Source organism: Lissotriton helveticus, chromosome 4_2 (assembly GCF_964261635.1).
Source record: "Lissotriton helveticus chromosome 4_2, aLisHel1.1, whole genome shotgun sequence".
Lineage (NCBI taxonomy): Eukaryota > Metazoa > Chordata > Amphibia > Caudata > Salamandridae > Lissotriton > Lissotriton helveticus.
In genome coordinates, this window is record NC_136064.1 from 4,436,481 (window position 1) to 4,460,622 (window position 24,142).

Here is a 24,142-nt window from a genome sequence, read left to right on the forward strand (position 1 = left end):
AAACACGCCGCACACTACTCCATAGGTTCAATTCTTAAGTTTATTTTCTGTAGGATCCCCACCTACGCGTTTCGGACAACAATCTGTCCCTGGTCACGGTACAAACATTAGTCCATCATCACTTTCCACACTTTATACCTGTAGTCACCACCTGGCAATTAAGGTGCATTGTGGGCACAGTAGTTTTATGGATTAGTTTCATTCCAAATCATGCACCATCAAGGCCGGATCCCAACATTTTCACGACACAAATAATGCTCAATTCATTGAATTCAATGATGAAACATCATGACGCTACATGCAGTCCAAACGGACTATTAATGATGTAGCTAAGTATGCTTACATCTTAAAGCGCCAATTTCATCTCTGTTTAATATTGTTCGTAGTGGACTAAGTGTCCTAATTATCAGTGATGGCTGAGTGCCTATGAGCATACATTGAGTCGCTCCATGCTGTGGATCAACAGTAATCATGATGCTTGAATAATTAAAATCGATTTACAGCTTATCACAAATTGAATGTAAATTACTAGGTTTGTTAAATACAGAAACTTATTTGTTACTACAGCATTTCATTTCTACAGATGCTACGAGAATTATGGACTATAACACTTATTTGGTCAAACAGAGTATTAATGATGGTATCAAGCTTATAAATGTACATGGAGTTCCTCATCGGCATTGAGACCCCAAGGGCTTCTTGTTTTGAATCTGATTATTAGCTTGGACTCAAGCCTTCTCAAGTTAGTTAATCTATCACCACCTCTCTCGTTCTCGCCAACCATCGCTATTCCTGAATATTTCATGTCTTTCCAGGTTTTCCCTGGATGTGAGTTCAGGTGTTTAGCTGTTGCGTAGGTTTGGTCATTGTTCTGAATTGCTCTAGTATGTTCAAGAATTCTCTTCTTCAAAGGGCAAATTGTCGAGCCAATGTACTGCTTACCACAGAAGCATTGAATTAAATATACTACAAATTGTGAGTCACAAGTGATTTTGTTCCGGATGTCGAAAGTCCTGCCCCTGGGATCAGTGAGTGATTTCAAATTTAGTCCAATCTTACAGGCTTTGCATTTCATGCATTTACTAAAACCCAATTGTCTCTTTTCCAACCAACTTTGATTTCTTATTTGTTTGAAGTGGCTGTTAACTAGAGTATCACGAATTGATGGAGCTTTGCGATATGTTACAAGTGGTTTGTCGCCGATTAGGCTGCCTATATCATTGTCTTTTTTTAATACATCCCAGTATTTTTGCAGTGCTCGCTTGATGTTGTAACTTTCCTTGGAGTATGTTAATACTAATCGCGGTTGGTCATTTTCTTCACTCTGTTCAATTGGACTCTGTTTTGTTATTAGAGTTTCTGCTCTGGTCTTGGCTCTTGCTTTTTGTTCTCCTTTGATTATGTCAGTGTGTTTATATCCACGCTTGGAGAATCGATCTTTTGTCTCTTTGAATTTGTTCTCCATTTCCGTTTCTTCCGAGCAATTCCTTTTCATTCTAATGAATTCCCCATAAGGGATGCTCTTTTTTAGTGAGGTTGGATGGAAGCTGCTTCCATGTAACACACTGTTTGTTGAGGTTGCTTTTCTGAATACAGTTGTTTCCAGTCTATTATTTCTAACATAGACTTTGGTATCGAGAAATTCTATTTCTTCTTTCTGTATGTTTGACGTAAATTGTAGTCCAACTTCATTCTCATTGAGAATAGCAATGTATTCCACCAGTTTCTGTTTGGTCCCTTTCCAGAGGAGGAACAAATCATCTATAAATCTTAGCCATATAACCACGTCCGTGGTATATGGCTCATTTCCTTCTCCCCAAGCTATGTGTTTTTCCCACCAACCCATCGTGAGGTTCGCATAGCTAGGAGAGAAGGAAACACCCATGGCACATCCGCAGGTTTGTCTGTAAACTTTTTTGTCAAAAATGAAAACGTTATTATCTAGGCAAAAGGTCATCATATCGATTACCATGTTGGTGTGTCGTAATTCTGATATTGGTTTTTGCCCCAGAAAGTACTTGATTGCTGTCAGTCCGATGTCCCGCTGGATAGAAGTATATAACGAAACAACGTCTATTGTTGCTAGCCAGTAATCAGGTTGCCAGTTCACTCCCATGATAATTCTCAGGAAGTCCCCAGTGTCTTTAATATAGGAACTCAGAGTTGGGACAAGGGGTGCCAGAAAGTAGTCCACATATGAAGATACATTTTCGCACAACGATCCACAGCTCGATATTATTGGTCGGGCAGGTGGTTTGACCAGAGTCTTATGTATTTTCGGGAGAAAATATATGGTGGGCATTATTGGATGTGTAGTTGTTAGAAACTTTTTTTCTTCCATGCTTAAGAGGCCATTTTCTTGCCAAGTTTGTATGCATGAATGCAGTTTAGCCTATGAGCTAGCGCACCAAATGGATCCAACTGATTTGACTAACACTCAAGTACTCTCCCAAATGGGTCATGAAATTGGAACACGTCCTAAAACCACTCTGAAGAGTAAATCGAAATTTTGTCCTGTTTTGCATCCAGGCAATCGCATAGATGTCTTTCATGATTTAGTGGTGGCAGAACTTGAAACTATGAATAACCTAACCAACACTAAAAAGGAAAACGTTACAAAAAAGGAACGCATAGCTCTGAAAAATCTCCAGTCGAATGTCCTGATAGAAATCAAACCAGCGGACAAGGGAGGGAATATTGTTATACAGAACAAAAGAGACTACGTGGAAGAAGCTAATCGCCAATTAAACAATGAAAATAATTATGAAGTCTTACAGGAGAATCCAATGGCAATTATGATGTATAAACTGCATTCATGCATACAAACTTGGCAAGAAAATGGCCTCTTAAGCATGGAAGAAAAAAAGTTTCTAACAACTACACATCCAATAATGCCCACCATATATTTTCTCCCGAAAATACATAAGACTCTGGTCAAACCACCTGCCCGACCAATAATATCGAGCTGTGGATCGTTGTGCGAAAATGTATCTTCATATGTGGACTACTTTCTGGCACCCCTTGTCCCAACTCTGAGTTCCTATATTAAAGACACTGGGGACTTCCTGAGAATTATCATGGGAGTGAACTGGCAACCTGATTACTGGCTAGCAACAATAGACGTTGTTTCGTTATATACTTCTATCCAGCGGGACATCGGACTGACAGCAATCAAGTACTTTCTGGGGCAAAAACCAATATCAGAATTACGACACACCAACATGGTAATCGATATGATGACCTTTTGCCTAGATAATAACGTTTTCATTTTTGACAAAAAAGTTTACAGACAAACCTGCGGATGTGCCATGGGTGTTTCCTTCTCTCCTAGCTATGCGAACCTCACGATGGGTTGGTGGGAAAAACACATAGCTTGGGGAGAAGGAAATGAGCCATATACCACGGACGTGGTTATATGGCTAAGATTTATAGATGATTTGTTCCTCCTCTGGAAAGGGACCAAACAGAAACTGGTGGAATACATTGCTATTCTCAATGAGAATGAAGTTGGACTACAATTTACGTCAAACATACAGAAAGAAGAAATAGAATTTCTCGATACCAAAGTCTATGTTAGAAATAATAGACTGGAAACAACTGTATTCAGAAAAGCAACCTCAACAAACAGTGTGTTACATGGAAGCAGCTTCCATCCAACCTCACTAAAAAAGAGCATCCCTTATGGGGAATTCATTAGAATGAAAAGGAATTGCTCGGAAGAAACGGAAATGGAGAACAAATTCAAAGAGACAAAAGATCGATTCTCCAAGCGTGGATATAAACACACTGACATAATCAAAGGAGAACAAAAAGCAAGAGCCAAGACCAGAGCAGAAACTCTAATAACAAAACAGAGTCCAATTGAACAGAGTGAAGAAAATGACCAACCGCGATTAGTATTAACATACTCCAAGGAAAGTTACAACATCAAGCGAGCACTGCAAAAATACTGGGATGTATTAAAAAAAGACAATGATATAGGCAGCCTAATCGGCGACAAACCACTTGTAACATATCGCAAAGCTCCATCAATTCGTGATACTCTAGTTAACAGCCACTTCAAACAAATAAGAAATCAAAGTTGGTTGGAAAAGAGACAATTGGGTTTTAGTAAATGCATGAAATGCAAAGCCTGTAAGATTGGACTAAATTTGAAATCACTCACTGATCCCAGGGGCAGGACTTTCGACATCCGGAACAAAATCACTTGTGACTCACAATTTGTAGTATATTTAATTCAATGCTTCTGTGGTAAGCAGTACATTGGCTCGACAATTTGCCCTTTGAAGAAGAGAATTCTTGAACATACTAGAGCAATTCAGAACAATGACCAAACCTACGCAACAGCTAAACACCTGAACTCACATCCAGGGAAAACCTGGAAAGACATGAAATATTCAGGAATAGCGATGGTTGGCGAGAACGAGAGAGGTGGTGATAGATTAACTAACTTGAGAAGGCTTGAGTCCAAGCTAATAATCAGATTCAAAACAAGAAGCCCTTGGGGTCTCAATGCCGATGAGGAACTCCATGTACATTTATAAGCTTGATACCATCATTAATACTCTGTTTGACCAAATAAGTGTTATAGTCCATAATTCTCGTAGCATCTGTAGAAATGAAATGCTGTAGTAACAAATAAGTTTCTGTATTTAACAAACCTAGTAATTTACATTCAATTTGTGATAAGCTGTAAATCGATTTTAATTATTCAAGCATCATGATTACTGTTGATCCACAGCATGGAGCGACTCAATGTATGCTCATAGGCACTCAGCCATCACTGATAATTAGGACACTTAGTCCACTACGAACAATATTAAACAGAGATGAAATTGGCGCTTTAAGATGTAAGCATACTTAGCTACATCATTAATAGTCCGTTTGGACTGCATGTAGCGTCATGATGTTTCATCATTGAATTCAATGAATTGAGCATTATTTGTGTCGTGAAAATGTTGGGATCCGGCCTTGATGGTGCATGATTTGGAATGAAACTAATCCATAAAACTACTGTGCCCACAATGCACCTTAATTGCCAGGTGGTGACTACAGGTATAAAGTGTGGAAAGTGATGATGGACTAATGTTTGTACCGTGACCAGGGACAGATTGTTGTCCGAAACGCGTAGGTGGGGATCCTACAGAAAATAAACTTAAGAATTGAACCTATGGAGTAGTGTGCGGCGTGTTTCTTGATTGAAACGATTTTTGCTGAAAGATATATATATATATATACACACACACACACACACACATATATATATATATATAACCTCTTTTTCAAAGGGACAAGACAGTCTCAGTGCGCAAGTCCCGTATTATCCCACAAATGGAAGCGCTCTGATTTCGTTATTGCTGAGATAAGGCTCGCCAATGAGCCCTGGAAAGCGTTGCTATTCTTATCCACTTCCTTTGCTCCACCTCATGTGCCCCTCGATAAGGAGCTCCGTGGCCCCCACCTTCGGGAGTGGTGCAGGCTCGACGGCAGGACAGCCGCCAAAAACATCGTGCTTACTGGGGGTCCAAGAATTGAGCCTCACTCGAACAAAGGAAAGCCATTCCCCAAAAACAGCCTTTATTCACTGGTACGAGCAGCAGCACTTGCTAACTATTTCAAAGCAGTCGACTGTGACCCTGACGCCTTTCGAGATAACCTCTTTTACGGGGAAAAGCGGCCCGTGTCCGAGTGCTTCTCAATTCTTTGTCACCCCACGAGCCTGTATGTTTAGGCGGCTGTCCTGCCGTCGAGAAGCACCACCCCACTAAAGGAGGCCATGAGTTCCAATCATGTGGAGCTCTTTCGGGGAATGCGGACCTTGGATCCAGAATGACTTTCATTTCCTGGGGCTCATGTGGAGCTGTACATTTTGCATTTATTTAAAGGAGCATCCATTTGCAGCAAAGAAATAAGTACTACATCTCCCACAAACCCTTACATACTGTTCATCCAGAACAGCTGATATATCGGCGTACGATATGGAAATAAAGGGATGTGTGGCACGTAATGCTCCTTTTGACCACGCAAGCCTCTGAAGAAGTGATGTTCACGAAACGCGTCAGGCTGCGGACTCATGCTTTTTAAAGGACTGGGAAATGAAGCTGTTCAACCAATAAAGGCTTTTACGGGGAAACCGGCCTGTGTCCGAGTGCTTCTCAATTCTTGGTCAGCCCACAAGCCTGTATGTTTAGGTGGCTGTCCTGCCGTCGAGAAGCACCACCCCACTAAAGGAGGCCGTGAGTTCCAATCATGTGGAGCTCTTTCGGGGAATGCGGACCTTGGTTCAAGAATGACTTTCATTTCCTGGGGCTCATGTGGAGCTGTACATTTTGCATTTATTTAAAGGAGCATCCATCTGCGGCAAATAAATAAGTACTACATCTCCCACAAACCCTTACGTACAGTTCATCCAGAACAGCTGATCTATCGGCGTACGATATGGAAATAAAGGGAGGTGTGGCACGTCATGCTCCTTTTGACCGCGCAAGCCTCTGAAGAAGTGATGTTCACGAAATGTGTCAGGCTGCGGACTCATGCTTTTTAAAGGACTGGGAAATGAAGCTGTTCAACCAATAAAGGCTTTTGCGGGGAAAAGCGGCCCATGTCCGAGTGCTTCTCAATTCTTGGTCACCCCACGAGCCTGTATGTTTAGGCGGCTGTCCTGCTTTCGAGAAGCACCACCCCACTAAAGGAGGCTGTGAGTTCCAATCATGTGGAGCTCTTTCGGGGAATGCGGACCTTGGATCAAGAATGACTTTCATTTCCTGGGGCTCATGTGGAGCTGTAAATTTTGCATTTATTTAAAGGAGCATCCATCTGAGGCAAAGAAATAAGTACTACATCTCCCACAAACCATTATGCACTGTTCATCCAGAACAGCTGATCTATCGGCGTACGATATGGAAATAAAGGAAGGTGTGGCACGTAATGCTCCTTTTGACCGCGCAAGCCTCTGAAGAAGTGATGTTCACGAAACGCATCAGGCTGCGGACTCATGATTTTTAAAGGACAGGGAAATGAAGCTGTTCAACCAATAAAGGTTTTTACGGCGAAAAGCGGCCCGTGTCCGAGTGCTTCTCAATTCTTGGTCACCCCACGAGCCTGTATATATATATGTATGGGCGCTGAAGGTGAAAGAATTGCAAACATGCAGAGTTCTATCTGGGGCCCACCGGAGGGCTGTTAATTTCATCCCGAAATTGGACCGAAGAAAACAAACACACTGGAGTGTTTAAAAATGCATAAATTAACCACACGCCCCATAATGCACTGTGAACATGAACTCGATTGTAAGGGCACACCGGAAGCCATTTGATTAATTAAGTGCATAAAGGGAGTGTGGTAGCAAAGAACTGTTTTCTGAAGTCGGCCTCTGAAGAGAATCAAAAAGGATTTGAAACCCATCAGGCCAAGGGATCTTTCCGAACGAGATGGAAAGCTGCATGTTTAATAATAAAATGTTTGATACACACCTGAGTGCGGAGTGCGGCCTCAAATCTGGGCGTTTTCTGTGGACTCGAAATGCGGAATAAAGCACCTTTTCAAGCACTGTTGGTGTGGCCCATATTACGTTGCTCGAGGAGCGCGTTTTCATTTGGGACATATATATATATATATATATATATATATATATATATATATATATATATATATTCACTGAAAAAACCATAGGTTATAGACCATATATAGTTAGGAATTAGCATTTACAAAACCTTATTTTACTCACACAAAACCATTGAAATTCCATATATAGTTAGTTGCACTAACTATATATCGCGCACCCGCAATCCACTGCTGATCATGTCACATATTACATCATTCATGACATGGTCAGTGACATCACTGATGACATCACTGATGACATCTCAAATGACATCACTGATGACATCACTGATGACAACATCCAGTCACTGTATTTTTCTGTAAAGTTAAAATATGTCTTGAGTGGATGTATAAGTGTCTGGATGAAGGATTTAGTAGGTGCATCACTGACTGTATGAGTGAGTGATTAAATGTGTCTCACTGAATGCATGGGTTAGTGACTAAACTGTCTTAATTTGTGCATCATTATGTCTGTTGTTCTGTAAACTGCTGCATGTGTTGATCATTAGCTATACGAGAGGCTATATGTGTTATTAATTGGTTGCCCAAGTATTTCTATGGGAGATTGAGTTTGTGTGGGGGTGGCTGGAAGGTGTGTGACTCTATGCATAGATGTGTGAGCAGTTTATTCACTAGGTGTATGAGTTCAAGAGTGCATGTGGAAACAGCTACATGGGCAGTTGACTGTGTGCATGAGTGTATTGATGAGTGAATGGATATCTCAATGCTACATGTCATAGTAAGTACATATGTAAAACACAGTACATGTGAGAGTTGGCATATATAAATAACTGTGCATGAGAGCCACTGAATGAGTGAGTGGTTGTATCGATCATTGTGAACTTGTATCAGGGATTGTATAAGAGAGTAAATATGTGTTAGTATATGTTTCAATAAGTAAGGTGTGTTTAACTGTATAGTTGAAGAAATGGAGGTGAGATTGTTTCTTTGCATGACTGACTGGGTGTGTGAGTAACTCCATGGATGAGTGGCAGTGTGTGAGTGTCTGTATACACTGAGTGTATCTAAGGTTATATTAGAGTCTGAAGAGGTTTATCGTATTAGCACAAGAATGATGTCAAATGAGATGTCATCAGTGATGTCATCAGTGATGTCATTTGAGATGTCATCAGTGATGTCATCAGTGATGTCACTGACCATGTCATGAATGATGTAATATGTGACATGATCAGCAGTGGATTGCGGGTGCGCGATATATAGTTAGTGCAACTAACTATATATGGAATTTCAATGGTTTTGTGTGAGTAAAATAAGGTTTTGTAAATGCTAATTCCTAACTATATATGGTCTATAACCTATGGTTTTTTCAGTGAATTTTCAAGGTTTTGTAAATGCTAATTCCTAACTATATATGGTCTATAACCTATGGTTTTTTCAGTGAATTTCATTGGTTTTTTAACAGCTAATATCTGTAGCTCTAAAATGTATTCTTCTTTAAATCCCAAAATATATTTTATATGTTTATGAATAATTTTTTTTTTTAAATATTTTTTTTCTTCGTTCCCGCTTCGCGAATCGGGAAGCTTCCCGTTAGCTGACCTTGATGCCGCGAAATAGACCGCGAGCCGGCAAACGTTTCTTTACCGCAACTGCCGCGTTAGAAAACAACATCGTGACGCCTCCCGTCCGCATGACGTTTCACGTTGTCGCGTGATACGTCATATGACGTGCTACGTTAGCGAACTGGTACGCGAAGCGAGTCGCAAAGCGCAGGTTTCTGGAAGCAAACCGGGAGGCCCTGCAAAGCGCTTAATGTAAACACAGCAGGTCATGTGACTTGGTAATAACACTTTTCATTGGTTCATTTCACTTTTGGTTTCCTAATGATGTAAGACTAGGTCATATAATATAAAATGAACACTTTTCATTGGTTAAGAACTCTTGTTTTTCCCAAATGATGAAAATCCCTCCTTCTTTCCTCACTCTGACTTTCATCATTGTGAGAGAAAGACCCTTTGTGATAACTGAGCAATGGCTTCTTTAGTAGCTTCAGCTGGTGCTTCCCCACCACCTCCACCACCTCCAAGGAAGAGAGGACCACCTGCTGAAGTTATAATTCAGCAAGAAGAAGAAGAACAAGACCAGGAGGAAGAGCACGAAGAGAGGCAGTTTTTGCCTGAGCAGCCCAGGACGTCTCGCCGGAAAGAAAACTTCATTTGGCAATTCTTTAAAATTCCCAAAGGTCAGAAAAAGGTAAATGCAAGATACGTATTTTGCCTTATATGTCAAGATAGACTGTCCAGAGGAACCGACAAAAAATACAGCTTCGGAAACTACACAATGCATCGCCATATGACTAGGTGGCATCCTAACAACTACAGTGCTGCACAGTTTCGGAACGACCTAGATAATCTCCCTATTATGGCCAGAAGATCTGTTGTACCGGAAGTAACGGGACCAGAGGGCAGGGAGATGGTGCCAAATATACAAATGAGATTTGGTGATGTAAAACACATCTGCGCATTTTGCGATGGATTCATTTCCTACGGAGAAAAAAGCATCACTCTGATCAACAGAGCTATTGACTATCATATGCAAGTTTGTCCGAAACGCCCAAAATAATAAATACTTCTTTTTTTTGTTTTGTTGCTCCTGTTGAGCCCTTTACAATGAATCGTTTTCATTGCCCCCTCCAATAAAAACCCCAAAAAATATAAAACTGTTCCGAAAAATTCAAAAACAGTAAAAAAATGTTCAGAAAAATAAAAAAAAAAGTTCTTTTCAGAACTACCTCCCCGTTATTAAAAAATTGGTACAATATTTGGAACTGTGCCAACCTCTATTTCTCTTAGTTCGCTTCCTAGTTCGCTCGCTGGTACGCGAACCGGAAGCGAACCAAAAACAGTAAGTATAAGGGAAGGAAACAGACACTTATGTTAAAAGAAACACAGCTATAAGGGAGTAAACTAGAGATACCATTACCCGTAATCCACTGCTGATGATGTCACATATTACATCATTCATGACATGCTCAGTGACATCATCAGCAGAGGATTGCGGGTTTTTTGGCAACATGCCTTATCCACGGTTTAATAACGCTGCCTTTTGCTTTATATAAGTTTTCAAATTGTATGAAATATATACCAATAGGTCGTTATGAACCTTTAGGTAGTGCTTTTCTTCATGAGGTCTGGTCGCTTCCATACACATACAGATGTTTCAAAGATGATCAAGAAGTTTATCTGAATGGAGAGGAATGCACTGAGACGCCAGATCATTCACTAATGTGTAGGCACATACAGTTACACAGTTCATGCAACAAACACCGACCAAATATGGCTTGCGTTTTGCAAGGCACGCCAGTTCCTGCTATCATCCCCACGTTCAAGTTGTTGGAAAATGGTAGTTATTTGATGCTCAATAATGAAGATTGTTCTGAGTTAATTAAAAGTATTCCTTTTATCGTAACAGTAAGTGAACGGGTTATTTGCTGCAGAAATGTTCTATTTCCTCCCACACATGAACATAGGGAGTTTTCAATCTGGCCACAAATACCAACCTTGGGACACGTTTCAACGGCATGGCAAGAATAAGAGCTCTTTTGTCTCAGAGAGAGGTGGCCTTGAGTTCGGCCCGTGAAACTTTCGTACTTCACATAGCGAACACCCGTACAGAGGTGCACACCCTTTTCAATTAAGATTTGCCTTTCAATTTCAGCAACATGTTTCCGACTATCTTTAACGCATCCTCCACAAAGTCCCTGGCACACTTTTTTAAAGTTGTTACCAGTGGTCTCGTGACTTCATTTGAGAAAATCTTTGGAGTCATCCCTGCTTCCTTTCATTGTATTTTCTGCACTCTGGTTCGTGGATTGGCATTTTTACTTGCATTACCAGCGGACGCTCTTGTGCTTTTTTACATTTTTAAATATGGATGTCCCTCCTATGCAACCTCCGACCCTGCAGCTGCTGACACTGTTCCGCAATCGCATGCTAGAATATTATGGCACAATGCCGTTGGCGATATTAAGCACGGCATATGGATTATCTTTTCGGTTCTCCTACTTCACCTGTGTCCAGCCTGTATTTCACTGCCTGACCTGTGATTTCGATTGGGCCATTGATTTGTGTCTCTGCGGACCGGTTTCTCCTGACGTCGACTTTAATCAGCTGATGACTCCTATCATTACTCACGAGTTGGTTTGTCCTGGCGAAAGGATTATGGCTGTGGCATTGATGCATGGACTACTTGGTCCCTGGAATTTACTGGCGGCAGCACAGTCTTTCTTGGAACAGAGCTTTCTTGAAAACCCACCGAGCTGTCCTCTGATGGTGATAGAGGATCCGGTGCTGGGAGAGCACGTATGTTCTTTTCCGCTTTTAAATTGGATGGCTGAACTGTTTTCGGATGAAGACGGTGACTTCCTATTGGAGGCTGTTGCAGCTTATTTTGCATACACAGTTATGTCATAGACCTTTTTCATGTTTGATATGCTGAGTACTAGCATTTCATTGACAATTCATTGACTTATTTGTCAAGTTTTTATTATTTACCTTGCCTATTGGCTTAAGACTCGATAAAGTACTTGGCTGTTTTATTTTTCTTTAGCATTAAATTTTCCTAGTTTTTAATGCTTTACCTTGCGGACCGTCCACATATAAACTTGCAATCTGCTCTCATGAGATGGCACTTCTATTATCTTATTCAGTTCGTTTCCGGATCATGAGGAGGTGTCATCTAGGTCCTGGATATCTTTACACCGTGTTAAGTTAGCATGGGCTCATTACCGGTTTAAACGCCATTTTTCCTTTTTTGCAACTTCTGCACACGACACTTAGTTGTTGCTTTAGCTTTCCACCTAGTAGTTCATCGTGGTTTACATGAGAATAATATGTTATTGGTCTACTATCTGCTTTACTTGTTAAACTATATCTGTACAGCGAGTGCTAAAGTTTCAAGAACAACACGATACAGAATTGTTATGAGGTCTGATCTCCACGACTTCATACTCATAACATAAGTGCAACTTCTGCCAATTCTGGGCATGAGGCGGGTTTTATATTGCTTTGCCGAACACACATACACAACAGTTGATGCGGTTCACATGAAGAGAGAGCTGGTGTATGCTGATGTGATTCCTTCAAATCTAAGACACTAAAGTATGGGCACGCCCTAAACCAACACAAAGAGACCTTCTTAGCAAATAATATAATATGTGTATTAGGGAGGGTGAGATATAAGCAGCCGCGGGCCGTGGAGGGAGTTACGATGGGGCAGGGAGGCGGGGAGGGGGAGAAGCAGGGTGGAGCCCTCTCTACCTTGCCCCTCCCCCTCCCCGCCTCCCTGCCCCACCGTAACTCCCTCCACGGCCCGCGGCTGCTTATAAGTGTTGCTAACTCTTATTCATTTACAGCATGTTAACATACTGTCACCATTCGCTTTTTATGTACTAGTAACTATGCTGGTAATTTTGCTACTGATAATATGTGTACTTTTATTATCTAAGGTACTACGCCTGAGAAGACGGCATTAGTAAATAAACATTTCAAATACACATCTGTTCTTCTTAACTCCATGTTCTGGTTTCTAAGAAATCTATAACGACCGACTGTTCATGAGTTCCACGTATCCTGAGGTACTATAAGTTCATATTCTGGATTGTCTAAACATTGAGAGTTTGTTATATCCAATGTGACACTGTACCTAGCTTGCTAAGGAGTTTTTGATTACTAACGTGAGTTTTGGGACACCCTAATTCGCCGAGGTTCCAATCCTCTGTCCACAGTTCTGTGTGAGAACAGAAACCCTGCGACAGGGGCACCCCCGACCCTTGCTGGAGCTTCATCACACTTGCGATACAACTCCAGCAATGCGCCACCTTTACGGCACAGATACATCACGCATCTGTGCTGTTTTTGCCCCATGATGCGCCGCATTGTAAATGCAGCACACCATAGGTGACGGAACAGCGGCACAGAATGACTAACACATCCCTGGTGATGCGCCAGTCATCATAAATGTATCCCTATGCTTCTTATCTTGTTAGAGATGAACCGCCATATGTATCATCAAAGTTTTTTGCATTTCCTAAATAGGAATAAATAGCGATTCTTTACCATTCCTAGTTTGCGATGAGCTATTTGCTAATTAGCCGAATGTAGCCCAATGAAGCCCAATGTAGCCCAATGTAGCCCAAAGATGGCCACCAGACACACAAAAAAACAAATGTAGCCCAAATATCAGCCAGATGTAGCCCAACTATAGCCCAGTGACAGAATGACCAATCAGCTTCGCAAACCTCCGTTACGCGAAGCGGAGCGCTGTTACAGATATATATCTTTTTTTGAACGTTAATTTCTCAAAATCCACTGGAGCACATATATTGAGACCTAGCAAAGGCACATCGGGCTACCAGTCCCTAATATTTTGCCAAGTTTCGTGCAAATCCATTCAGCCGTTCGATTATTATTATTATTATTTTTTTTGCCCCGCGGGGCCCTTTTAAAACCTCCACATCAAACCTAGGGGGTCAGCGAGGATCTACTATGCCCCCTTATAGTTATTTCGCCCTTTGTTTTGACCTCCTCTTGTCTCTCGATCCTACCGAGAGACAAGATGGCGGCCGCTACGGACTGTTTGGAATGTTGACAGACGCCGGAGAACCAATCAGCTTCGCTTCACAAAGCTCCGTTGCGCGAAAAGTCCGCGAACCAGAGCGCTGCCCGGTCCGCTGTTACAGATATATATATTTTTTTAAACGTTAATTTCTCAAAATCCACTGGAGCACATATATTGAGACCTACAAAAGGCACATCGGGCTACCAGTCCCTACAATTTTGCCAAGTTTCGTGCAAATCCATTCAGCCGTTCGGGCTAAAAGTGAGGCCAACCGCCCTATGGAAAACTCAATGTTAAAAACACGTTTTGGGACCCCCCTTTTTTCTCGGCCCCCCCTTGACGAACCCCCCCCAAATTTTCAAGGGCTGCTCAGAAACAAAATGTGCCATTTTCCTGAAAATTTCAGCCAATTCCGTCCACAAACGCCAAAGTTATTAGACATAGAATTTTCAAAAAACCCATAGAGAAAAAATCCTAACTATATATACCTACTGGCGACCGCCAGTAGGTAATATATATATCTCCATAAAGTTCAGGAGGCGCGCTCTCAGGATGCAGCAAAGTCCACTGCTGGGCAGCCGAAACCCATTATCTGAACCTTGTGGAGGTGTTGACAGCAGGTATGCTCTGCCGGCATGCTCGCCACTATAAAGTGACAGTATTCAGAAGCCAGATGTACTAACTTTGGATTAGCAAAAAGTGGTGTAAATTGTAGACCAACGTTTTAGGACTCTAGAAGAATTTGTGAATTGATGTATGTACTATTGGCTTAGTTTGCAAAATCATCATGTAGGGGTTGGTAGCAATTCGACCTACCTGATATCTATTAATGAGGTAAGTCCCTTATTACAACTTAGTGCAATTTGCTGTCACCACTAGGTTGGTGGGCTGCAAGGGTCCGTAGACCACCATGCTTGTGATTCCATTTCAATAAATGTAAGTTTTTTTTTATGATGCCCATCTTCCTTAAAGAAAACGGGGATGCATTTGAGTGGTTCCCTGGGCCACTGCCTTCTCCCAGCAAACTTTCTTAATGTTTATAAAGAGAAAGGTGTCCCCAAGGGACTCTCTTGAGGATTCAGTAACCTTTAAAAGGTTAGCAACCTAGTTTGTGTTTGCAAACCACTTAGGGATTCCCTAAGCACGTACCTTTCAAATTGCCATTTGTTATGTATTTCTAAACCTATTTTGCGATTCGCTAACCATGGACTGTTTTGCAAAATGTTGGTTATATCTAATAAAAAGCCCTTTAGCTACTTAATTTCAGGTAAGAACTTAAAACTTGACTCTTTTTGGCTTCTAAATCCGAATTTCCTTGTTGCTCTCTACCTGTTCTTATGTTAGCGCCAAGGCGCCTTCTGGCATTTGTTGCACTTTATAGAAAACATATAAAAAACATAAACATTTAAAGGTTGCAAACCCTGTGATATAGCAAGTTGCAGGGTTTGCAACCACTAAATGGCTTAGCACATCTGGCCCTTAATTTGTATAACAAAACATGTTGGTAAGACTGGATAAGTGATGTTGCTGGTAGCCTTAACGGGAAGATGTTTGTTGAAAAAGGGCTAATGTCTGAAATTACTTTTATGCAGCTGGATACTGTGCATCTAGATGAAAGACTGGACACCCGGTATCCAGCTGCATCCAGCACAAAGGGTACATAATCTCCTTATGCAGGCTGTTAAAGAAGGCCCTGCATTAGCAGGCAACTGGGGTTCAACTGGTTATAAAGGTTCAACACTGCCCAGTAGTCTTTGCTCACTACAGCCTGGGAGCCCTCTTCTCAGTGTAATGCTTCATTGCATAGTGTCTGGAGGGGTTTCTTGCCCTTGCTAAAAAAAGTGATTGCTTTAATACTAATGAGAGTAAATCATATTTAAGTCATTGATTCAGGGACTGGTGGGATTTCTTCCAGCGAGGCCGGCGATACCCGTGCAATCTGTTTAAACAAGCTGCATGAGGTTTGTGCAGAGATCATTTGTTTATAAATAATTCATTTTTTATTTAGTTTTTAATTACAAATGAAATGATAAAACATTTATTTATTTCATTAAAACTGATACTGCTGCATCAGATCACATTAGGTACTCGTACAACCATTAGGCCTGGGCAGAATTACTTTTATGCAGCAGTAATATCAATCAAGCAATCAATCGATCAATCAAGACATTTGTAAAGCGAGCTACTCACCCGTGAGGGTCTAAAGGCGCTGGGGAGGGGTAAGGGGGGGGGGGTGATGCTACTGCTCGAACAGCCAGATCTTGAGTAGCCTCCTGAAGGTTAGTAGGTCTTCGGTCTGCCGTAGGAGGATGGGAGGGTGTTCCAGGACATGGCGGCGAGGTAGGAGAATAATCTGCCGCTGGTGGTTGTTCTCCTGATGTGGGGGACAGCGGCGAGGGCGGCGGAGCGGAGCTGGTGGTTCGGGGTGTAGAAGGTGAGCCGTTTGTTGAGGTATGCTGGGTCGGTGTTGTGGAGAGCTTTGTGCGAGTGGGTGAGGAGTTTGAAGGTGATCCTCTTGTTGATGGGAAGCCAGTGTGGGTCTCTCAGGTGGGGTGTGAAGTGGCTTTGACGAGGGATGTTGAGGATCAGGTGGGCAGAGGCGTTCAGTATGAGTTGCAGTTGTTTCAGCAGTTTGGCCGGGGCTCCCTCGTAGAGGGCATTTCCCTAGTCCAGTCTGCTGCTGACGAGGGCCTGGGTGACCGTTCTTCTAGTGTCGGTGGGGATCCACTTGTAGATTTTTCGGAGCATGCGGAGGGTGTTGAAACAGGAGGATGAGATAGCGTTGACTTGCTTGGTCATGGAGAGCGTTGAGTCGAGGACGAACCCCAGGTTGCGTGCGTGGTCGGTGGGCGTTGGGGCCGCTCCCAGGGCGGTCGGCCACCAGGAGTCATCCCAGGCTGAAGGTGTGGAGCCGAGGATGAGGAACTCCGTCTTGTCCGAGTTCAGCTTCAGACGGCTGTTCTTCATCTATTTGGCGAAGGCTTTAATACCTTGGTGGAGGTTGGTTTTGGCAGTGATAAGGTCCTTGGTGAGTGAGAGGATCAGCTGCATGTCGTCGGCATAGGAGATGATGTTGAGGTTGTGAAGTCTGGCGACGTGGGTAAGTGGGGCCATGTACATGTTGAACAGCGTCGGGCTGAGGGAGGATCCTTGGGGTATGCCGCAGGTGATCTTGGCGGCTTCGGATTGGAAGGAAGGGAGGGGGATGCTCTGTGTTCTGCCGGAGAGGAAGGAGGTGGTCCAGTCCAGTGCTTTGCCTCGGATTCCTGCATCATGGAGGTGGGTGAGTAGGGTGCGGTGGCAAACTGTGTCAAATTCCGGGTTACTCTTTGATGCAGAATTTCCGATATTTACGTGCTCAGTCCTGCTTGTTAAGAATAGTTTGTGGAGGGGGAATCCTACCATTTTAAAGACACAGATGCATTTTGCACTAAGGAAATATTGCTAAATGGCGGTGGTCATTTTGGGGAAAATCCTATCCCAAATACACTCATTATTTGTGTTTTGTTGTCCATTTTGGAAGTGCCAGGCATTTTGTGCTAAGAAATAGTGCTAAATGCAGAATTAATCTTCTCAATTCAAGTTTAATTTCTCGATATTCCTAGGAAATGCCATGTAATTATGCTACACAGGATTATTCGAGCTACACTGCTAACGTCCATGTGGTTATTGATTTGCCCTGATAATCTGCATCAACCATGCAATTGTGAAAGAACAGGTCATATTTGAAGTCAATAGAGTAACATTTCCTGTTTTTCCGTGTTATTTTGCAGTAATAGCAAGGTTAGACAATGCCACACTTAGCTGCTCTGGGCACACATACCTGCATGTTAGTGTGAGCTTCTCGCCTGCATTGATAACAATGTGTTCTCCTAAGCGGTTGAGTTCTGGAGGAATCAGCTCTTTCCCTTCACCCAATCCTGAACAAAAGAGGATGAAAAACAAATAATGAGCACTTGTTTCAGGTCATGCACCTGTTTCCACCAATAAACAATCTTTGCGTATAATCAAAGCAACAAAAGAACCTGAGCAGGCAGACTTTGCAGTAATTAATATTTTTTTGTGTCACAATTCAATGTAATGACCACCCATAGATGCTCAGGAGTTGCATTTAACCTGCAACACGATTCAAGAAATATTTTCTATGTAAGCAACAGTGAAAACAGATAAAAAATTTAGTAGGTCCATAAATGCAGTCTTTTATTCACATTTTTCTGTTTACCAAATGGGAATCCATGCTTTGTGAGTTTTGCTTTGCAATTAGTGAAATATTTAATAAAATCAGAAATCCATTAATGTATTATTTAAATTCTGAGAGTGATTTGAGACATATATATTTATATATATATATCGCATCATGCCTCGTTTTTTAGCAGAATTCCTCCTCCAACACGGACCATAGGATTAGTGCTTGTTTAGTATTTTATTCTTGCAATGTCGCCATAACGTTTTGGCTCGTCCAAGCCTTGATCACATGACATTGTACTGGCATTTTGCATCCAAATTTAAAGTGACAAGTGTTTGATCATTAGAATCACGTGAGTAGTGCAACAGTAGACATAAAAGAGTTTGCCAATGGTTATCTTTGCCTTGTTTGCAGAATTTTTATATATAAATTACCTACTGGCAGTCATCTGTAAGTCGTTATTGTTAGGACCGTATTTCCATAGGAAGAGCATTTTTTGTTTTGCTAATAACTTTGGCGCCGCTTGACAAATCTTCACAAATTTTTCATAACCTATACTTTAGTCAGTTCAGCTGCTGTGTTGAAAGTTTCAGTTTGATTTGTCAAGCAGGCCAGAGAAAAAAGGGGGGGGGGGGTTCCAAAATGCATGTTTCCCATGCATTTTCTCATAGTGATTCTGTATACAACTACAGTACGAATCGCTGTACGGATTTACACCAAATTTGGCAGAAAGTTAGATGTTGGTTCAGAAAGCGTGCTTTTTGTGATTTGGTGTAAGTTTCTTCAGTTGTTTTTTAGATATCCACATGGATGCCCACAGCCTCGGGGGCTGCCACCTCCCCGGAACTATATACAAACAGATGGGGGGCACGAGGGCCCCACCGGTCCTGGGGACGGCCACCCCCCCCATGGCAACATATACAGAAATGGGGGCATCTCAGAGCCCCCGTGCCCCAAGGACTGCCACCTACCCGGGGCTAAATTAAAAGGCATGGGGGCCTCGTGGACCCCCATGCCCCAGGGACCACCACTTCCCTGGTGCATAACTTTATAAAGAGGGAGGGGGGCTGCACAGCCCCCCTTACTGGGCCATAAATGCCCTGGGTACCACCACCTCTATGGGGCAGGCCTTACGGCAAAAAATAGAGACCCCTCTCCTGGAGCCATACATGGCGCTGGGGACTGTCACCCTCAGGGCCGGCTCCTGCTATGTCCCAGAGTGCCCATCCCCGGGACATAGCTATTTGCTGTGGCTTGGTAGGGGTTTTCCAAGCCACAGCAAACGCTTTGCTCTTGCTTGCTGGAAACGGAGCCATTGCATTGGTAGTTCCAAAGGTAAAGACGCTGAAATGGGGTGGCAGAAGCTTCCGACACTTAGCTCCAAGGCTATGGAACTCCATGCCCCTGCATCTTAGAACCAAAAACAACCTAGTTCAGTTCAGGAAGGATCTTAAAACCTGGTTATTTACTTGTACCTAACCGGTGGGTTGATTCTCCGACTACACCCTATGGCAGCAAGCGCTAAGACACCACGGCAAACACGCACTCCACAATAACCCGCTTTTCTTTTCACTTCATTACATTTAATTTCATTTCACAGAGAGAGCTAGCTGCATGTTTAGCAGTTCCCTGTGTGTCAAAGCAATGCCGGCTCCCCGCCTCCGGGACCGTGGGAGCATTCAGACTCCCCCAGGGTTCCCCAACTGAGATGTTGGGCCTCAGAGGATGGGGTCATCTGGACCGAAATTGGCCCGGGAGGAGGCCCTTTTGCCCCCCTCTCCTTAATAAAAAAAAGGGACAAACCACGGAGGATGGGATCCCCAGAGACGAAATCATTAAGGAAAGTGGATTGAGCCACACCAAGGAAAAAAAATTGATATGCAGAATGAGTACATATAATCTAAGAACCAGTAGGCCAGAAAAAAAAATAACCTGCTATATTTCGGATAAAGTACGCCCCACCATATGGTAGAAGAAAACTGCAAGTCACCTTAGAATTCCTTGGTCGCATATAAGAAGGCAATATTCCTTAAGGTTCACGGCAATCCAAGGTCATTTGCAATACCCTTATATCATATGGAAAGGTGTTTTTTACTTTGTGTAATACATGGTCACATCATCAACATCTCCGTTCAATACTGCACCTGGTGTCATGTTCTTCTTCATGCACAGATCCTTCATTTGCAGATTTTAAGAATACATGTGAAACCTGTTCTTTAGAAACAATCACATCACTATGCAACTTTTAAAATGTTGCAAAAAGGGTAAAAACAGTTTCAGCAGTTTAATGTAAGTTGGTTTATCAGTCAGTTGTGTATACATTGCTTGATTATTCATAGATGCAATTCTGTTCGCCTGTACTGAACATCAGCTCTGTAATACATTGTTACAATACAATGATGTCCTTTTCTTATCGCACATAATACAGTCCTGCCGCCATTCCAGTTTCTTATTACTGGTGAGCTGTGGTGCCAATTTGATATTACAGATTAAAAGGGATTTTACAATTCAACTAATGACATTATACAAGTTTGGAAAGGGATGTTTCAGGCCTCAGTGAACTTCAGCCTAAATAACAAGTTTGTATAATATATAAAGCAGTTTACGAGTAAAGGATAGGACAGGCTTCATAGAGTGGAAGAACACAACCAAGTCAGGTTCCCCTGCAGGCCCCTGCCCCCCGAAATCTTTCGTTTGGCACTCCCTGTTTTAGAGGACCATATCATCTGCCTCTTAAATAACTCACTAGACACTGGTCTTTTACCAGCTAGCTTTAAAGAGGCACGCGTCAAGCCCCTGATAAAAAAGCCGGGGGCGGACCCGGCTATTTTGAAAAACTACAGGCCAATATCCCAGCTGCCTTTTCTGTCCAAGATACTAGAACAGCATGTGCTAAAATCCCTGTCTTCCTTCATGGAGTCACACCATCTACTCCAGGAGCGTTAAGCGGGATTCCGTGCACATCATAGCACCGAGTTAGTAATGCTCTCGGTGCTAGATGAGCTCAGAGGCATGGCTGACAGTAAAAAACCAAGTGCCCTGATACTTTTAGATCTTTCAGCGGCATTTGATACTGTCAGCCATGCCCTGCTCTTGGACAGACTAGCCGCATTTGGGATAAAGGACCTGGCATTTCAATGGCTAAAATCCTTTCTCTCAGGGAGGACCCAGAGGATTCAGTTAGCGGATTGTATATCTGAGGTGGGTTTTCTTGAATGTGGAGTCCCGCAGGGCTCTGCATTGTCACCACTCCTGTTTAATCTTTATTTACAACCACTGATAGAGTCCCTGGCAAGCATGGGCTGCAGGATTTTTAACTATGCAGATGATACTCAGCTGTTGCTGAGTATTGACAACACTGCATCCGCCCAGACTCAGGCCCAGAATATACTCAGGTTTACGGTGAGCTGGATGACGGCAAATTTGTTGAAAATAAATCCCGAAAAAACGGAGGTCCTAGTAGTCTCAACTGATGTCTCGCCTTGGGATGATTCGTTCTGGCCTCAAGAGCTTGGCCCCACCCCGAAACCATGTACTAATGTTAAAAGCCTTGGTATTAAGATCGACCATGAGCTGACCATGGTTAGCCAAGTATCTTCTGTTGTCGGAACTTGCACCAACTTAATTAGGCAGTTGCGCAAGCTAGCTCCCCTACTCTCCCTAAATATGCTTCGAACTATTGTTTCCAACAAGGGGTGGTGATGGACAGAGTCTCTGAATTAAGCAGAGTACTCTCACCCAGTCAAGAGATCAGGGCTAAATCCAACACCGTTTTTTAGCTCATTGCACCATCCCAGTTTCAGAACCTGGCTGTATGCAAATTAGTCTGTCCCTGGCCCAGTGCATCATGGGAACAGGGCAGACCAGACTACAAAAGCCAATTCTTACACTGGGAAGGAAACAAGCTTCCGGGGACCGGTTTCTGCCATTTCAGGCGTCTTCGGCCCGGCTTGCTTGAACCTGATGGTGCAATGAGCAAGGGACTCACATCTGAGTATACCCTTCCACGCTTAGGGTGGACAAAATTATTTACAACAAGGGGTGGTGATGGACAGAGTCTCTGAATTAAGCAGAGTACTCTCACCCAGTCAAGAGATCAGGGCTAGATCCAACACCGTTTTTTAGCTCATTGCACCATCCCAGTTTCAGAACCTGGCTGTATGCAAATTAGTCTGTCCCTGGCCCAGTGCATCATGGGAACAGGGCAGACCAGACTACAAAAGCCAATTCTTACACTGGGAAGGAAACAAGCTTCCGGGGACCGGTTTCTGCCATTTCAGGCGTCTTCGGCCCGGCTTGCTTGAATCCTGATGGTGCAATGAGCAAGGGACTCACATCTGAGTATACCCTTCCACGCTTAGGGTGGACAAAAGTATTTACAACAAGGGGTGGTGATGGACAGAGTCTCTGAATTAAGCAGAGTACTCTCACCCAGTCAAGAGATCAGGGCTAGATCCAACACCGTTTTTTAGCTCATTGCACCATCCCAGTTTCAGAACCTGGCTGTATGCAAATTAGTCTGTCCCTGGCCCAGTGCATCATGGGAACAGGGCAGACCAGACTACAAAAGCCAATTCTTACACTGGGAAGGAAACAAGCTTCCGGGGACCGGTTTCTGCCATTTCAGGCGTCTTCTGCCCGGCTTGCTTGAATCCTGATGGTGCAATGAGCAAGGGACTCACATCTGAGTATACCCTTCCACGCTTAGGGTGGACAAAATTATTTACAACAAGGGGTGGTGATGGACAGAGTCTCTGAATTAAGCAGAGTACTCTCACCCAGTCAAGAGATCAGGGCTAGATCCAACACCGTTTTTTAGCTCATTGCACCATCCCAGTTTCAGAACCTGGCTGTATGCAAATTAGTCTGTCCCTGGCCCAGTGCATCATGGGAACAGGGCAGACCAGACTACAAAAGCCAATTCTTACACTGGGAAGGAAACAAGCTTCCGGGGACCGGTTTCTGCCATTTCAGGCGTCTTCGGCCCGGCTTGCTTGAATCCTGATGGTGCAATGAGCAAGGGACTCACATCTGAGTATACCCTTCCACGCTTAGGGTGGACAAAATTATTTACAACAAGGGGTGGTGATGGACAGAGTCTCTGAATTAAGCAGAGTACTCTCACCCAGTCAAGAGATCAGGGCTAGATCCAACACCGTTTTTTAGCTCATTGCACCATCCCAGTTTCAGAACCTGGCTGCATGCAAATTAGTCTGTCCCTGGCCCAGTGCATCATGGGAACAGGGCAGACCAGACTACAAAAGCCAATTCTTACACTGGGAAGGAAACAAGCTTCCGGGGACCGGTTTCTGCCATTTCAGGCGTCTTCGGCCCGGCTTGCTTGAATCCTGATGGTGCAATGAGCAAGGGACTCACATCTGAGTATACCCTTCCACGCTTAGGGTCCCCGGTAGCTTGTTTCCTTTCCAGTGTAAGAATTGGCTTTGTAGTTTGGTTTGCCCTGTTCCCATCATGCACTGGGACAGGAACAGACTAATTTGCATACAGCCAGGTTCTAAAACTGGGATGATGCAGTGAGCTAAAAAACGGTATTGGATCTAGCCCTGATCTCTTGACTGGGTGAGAGTTTTCTGCTTAATTCAGAGACTCTGTCCATCACCACCCCTTGTTGTTAATTATTTTGTCCACCCTAAGCATGGAAGGGTATGCTCAGACATGAGTCCCTTGCTCACTGCACCATCAGGATTCAAGCAAGCCGGGCCGAAGAGGCTGAAATGCCAGAAACCGGTCCCCGGTAGCTTGTTTCCTTTCCAG

General features: G+C 43.1%; 1 protein-coding gene across 2 annotated transcripts in view; it reads right to left on the minus strand.

Moving 5' to 3' along the window:
* LOC144752173 (vascular endothelial growth factor receptor kdr-like) overlaps positions 1 to 24,142 on the minus strand; it is a 655,129-nt gene that overhangs the window by 459,226 nt on the left and 171,761 nt on the right. For both annotated transcript variants that reach the window (XM_078640102.1, XM_078640103.1), the window contains exon 2: positions 18,005 to 18,101. In XM_078640102.1, coding sequence (XP_078496228.1) covers positions 18,005 to 18,101 — 97 coding nt within the window. The remainder of the gene's footprint in view (positions 1 to 18,004; positions 18,102 to 24,142) is intronic.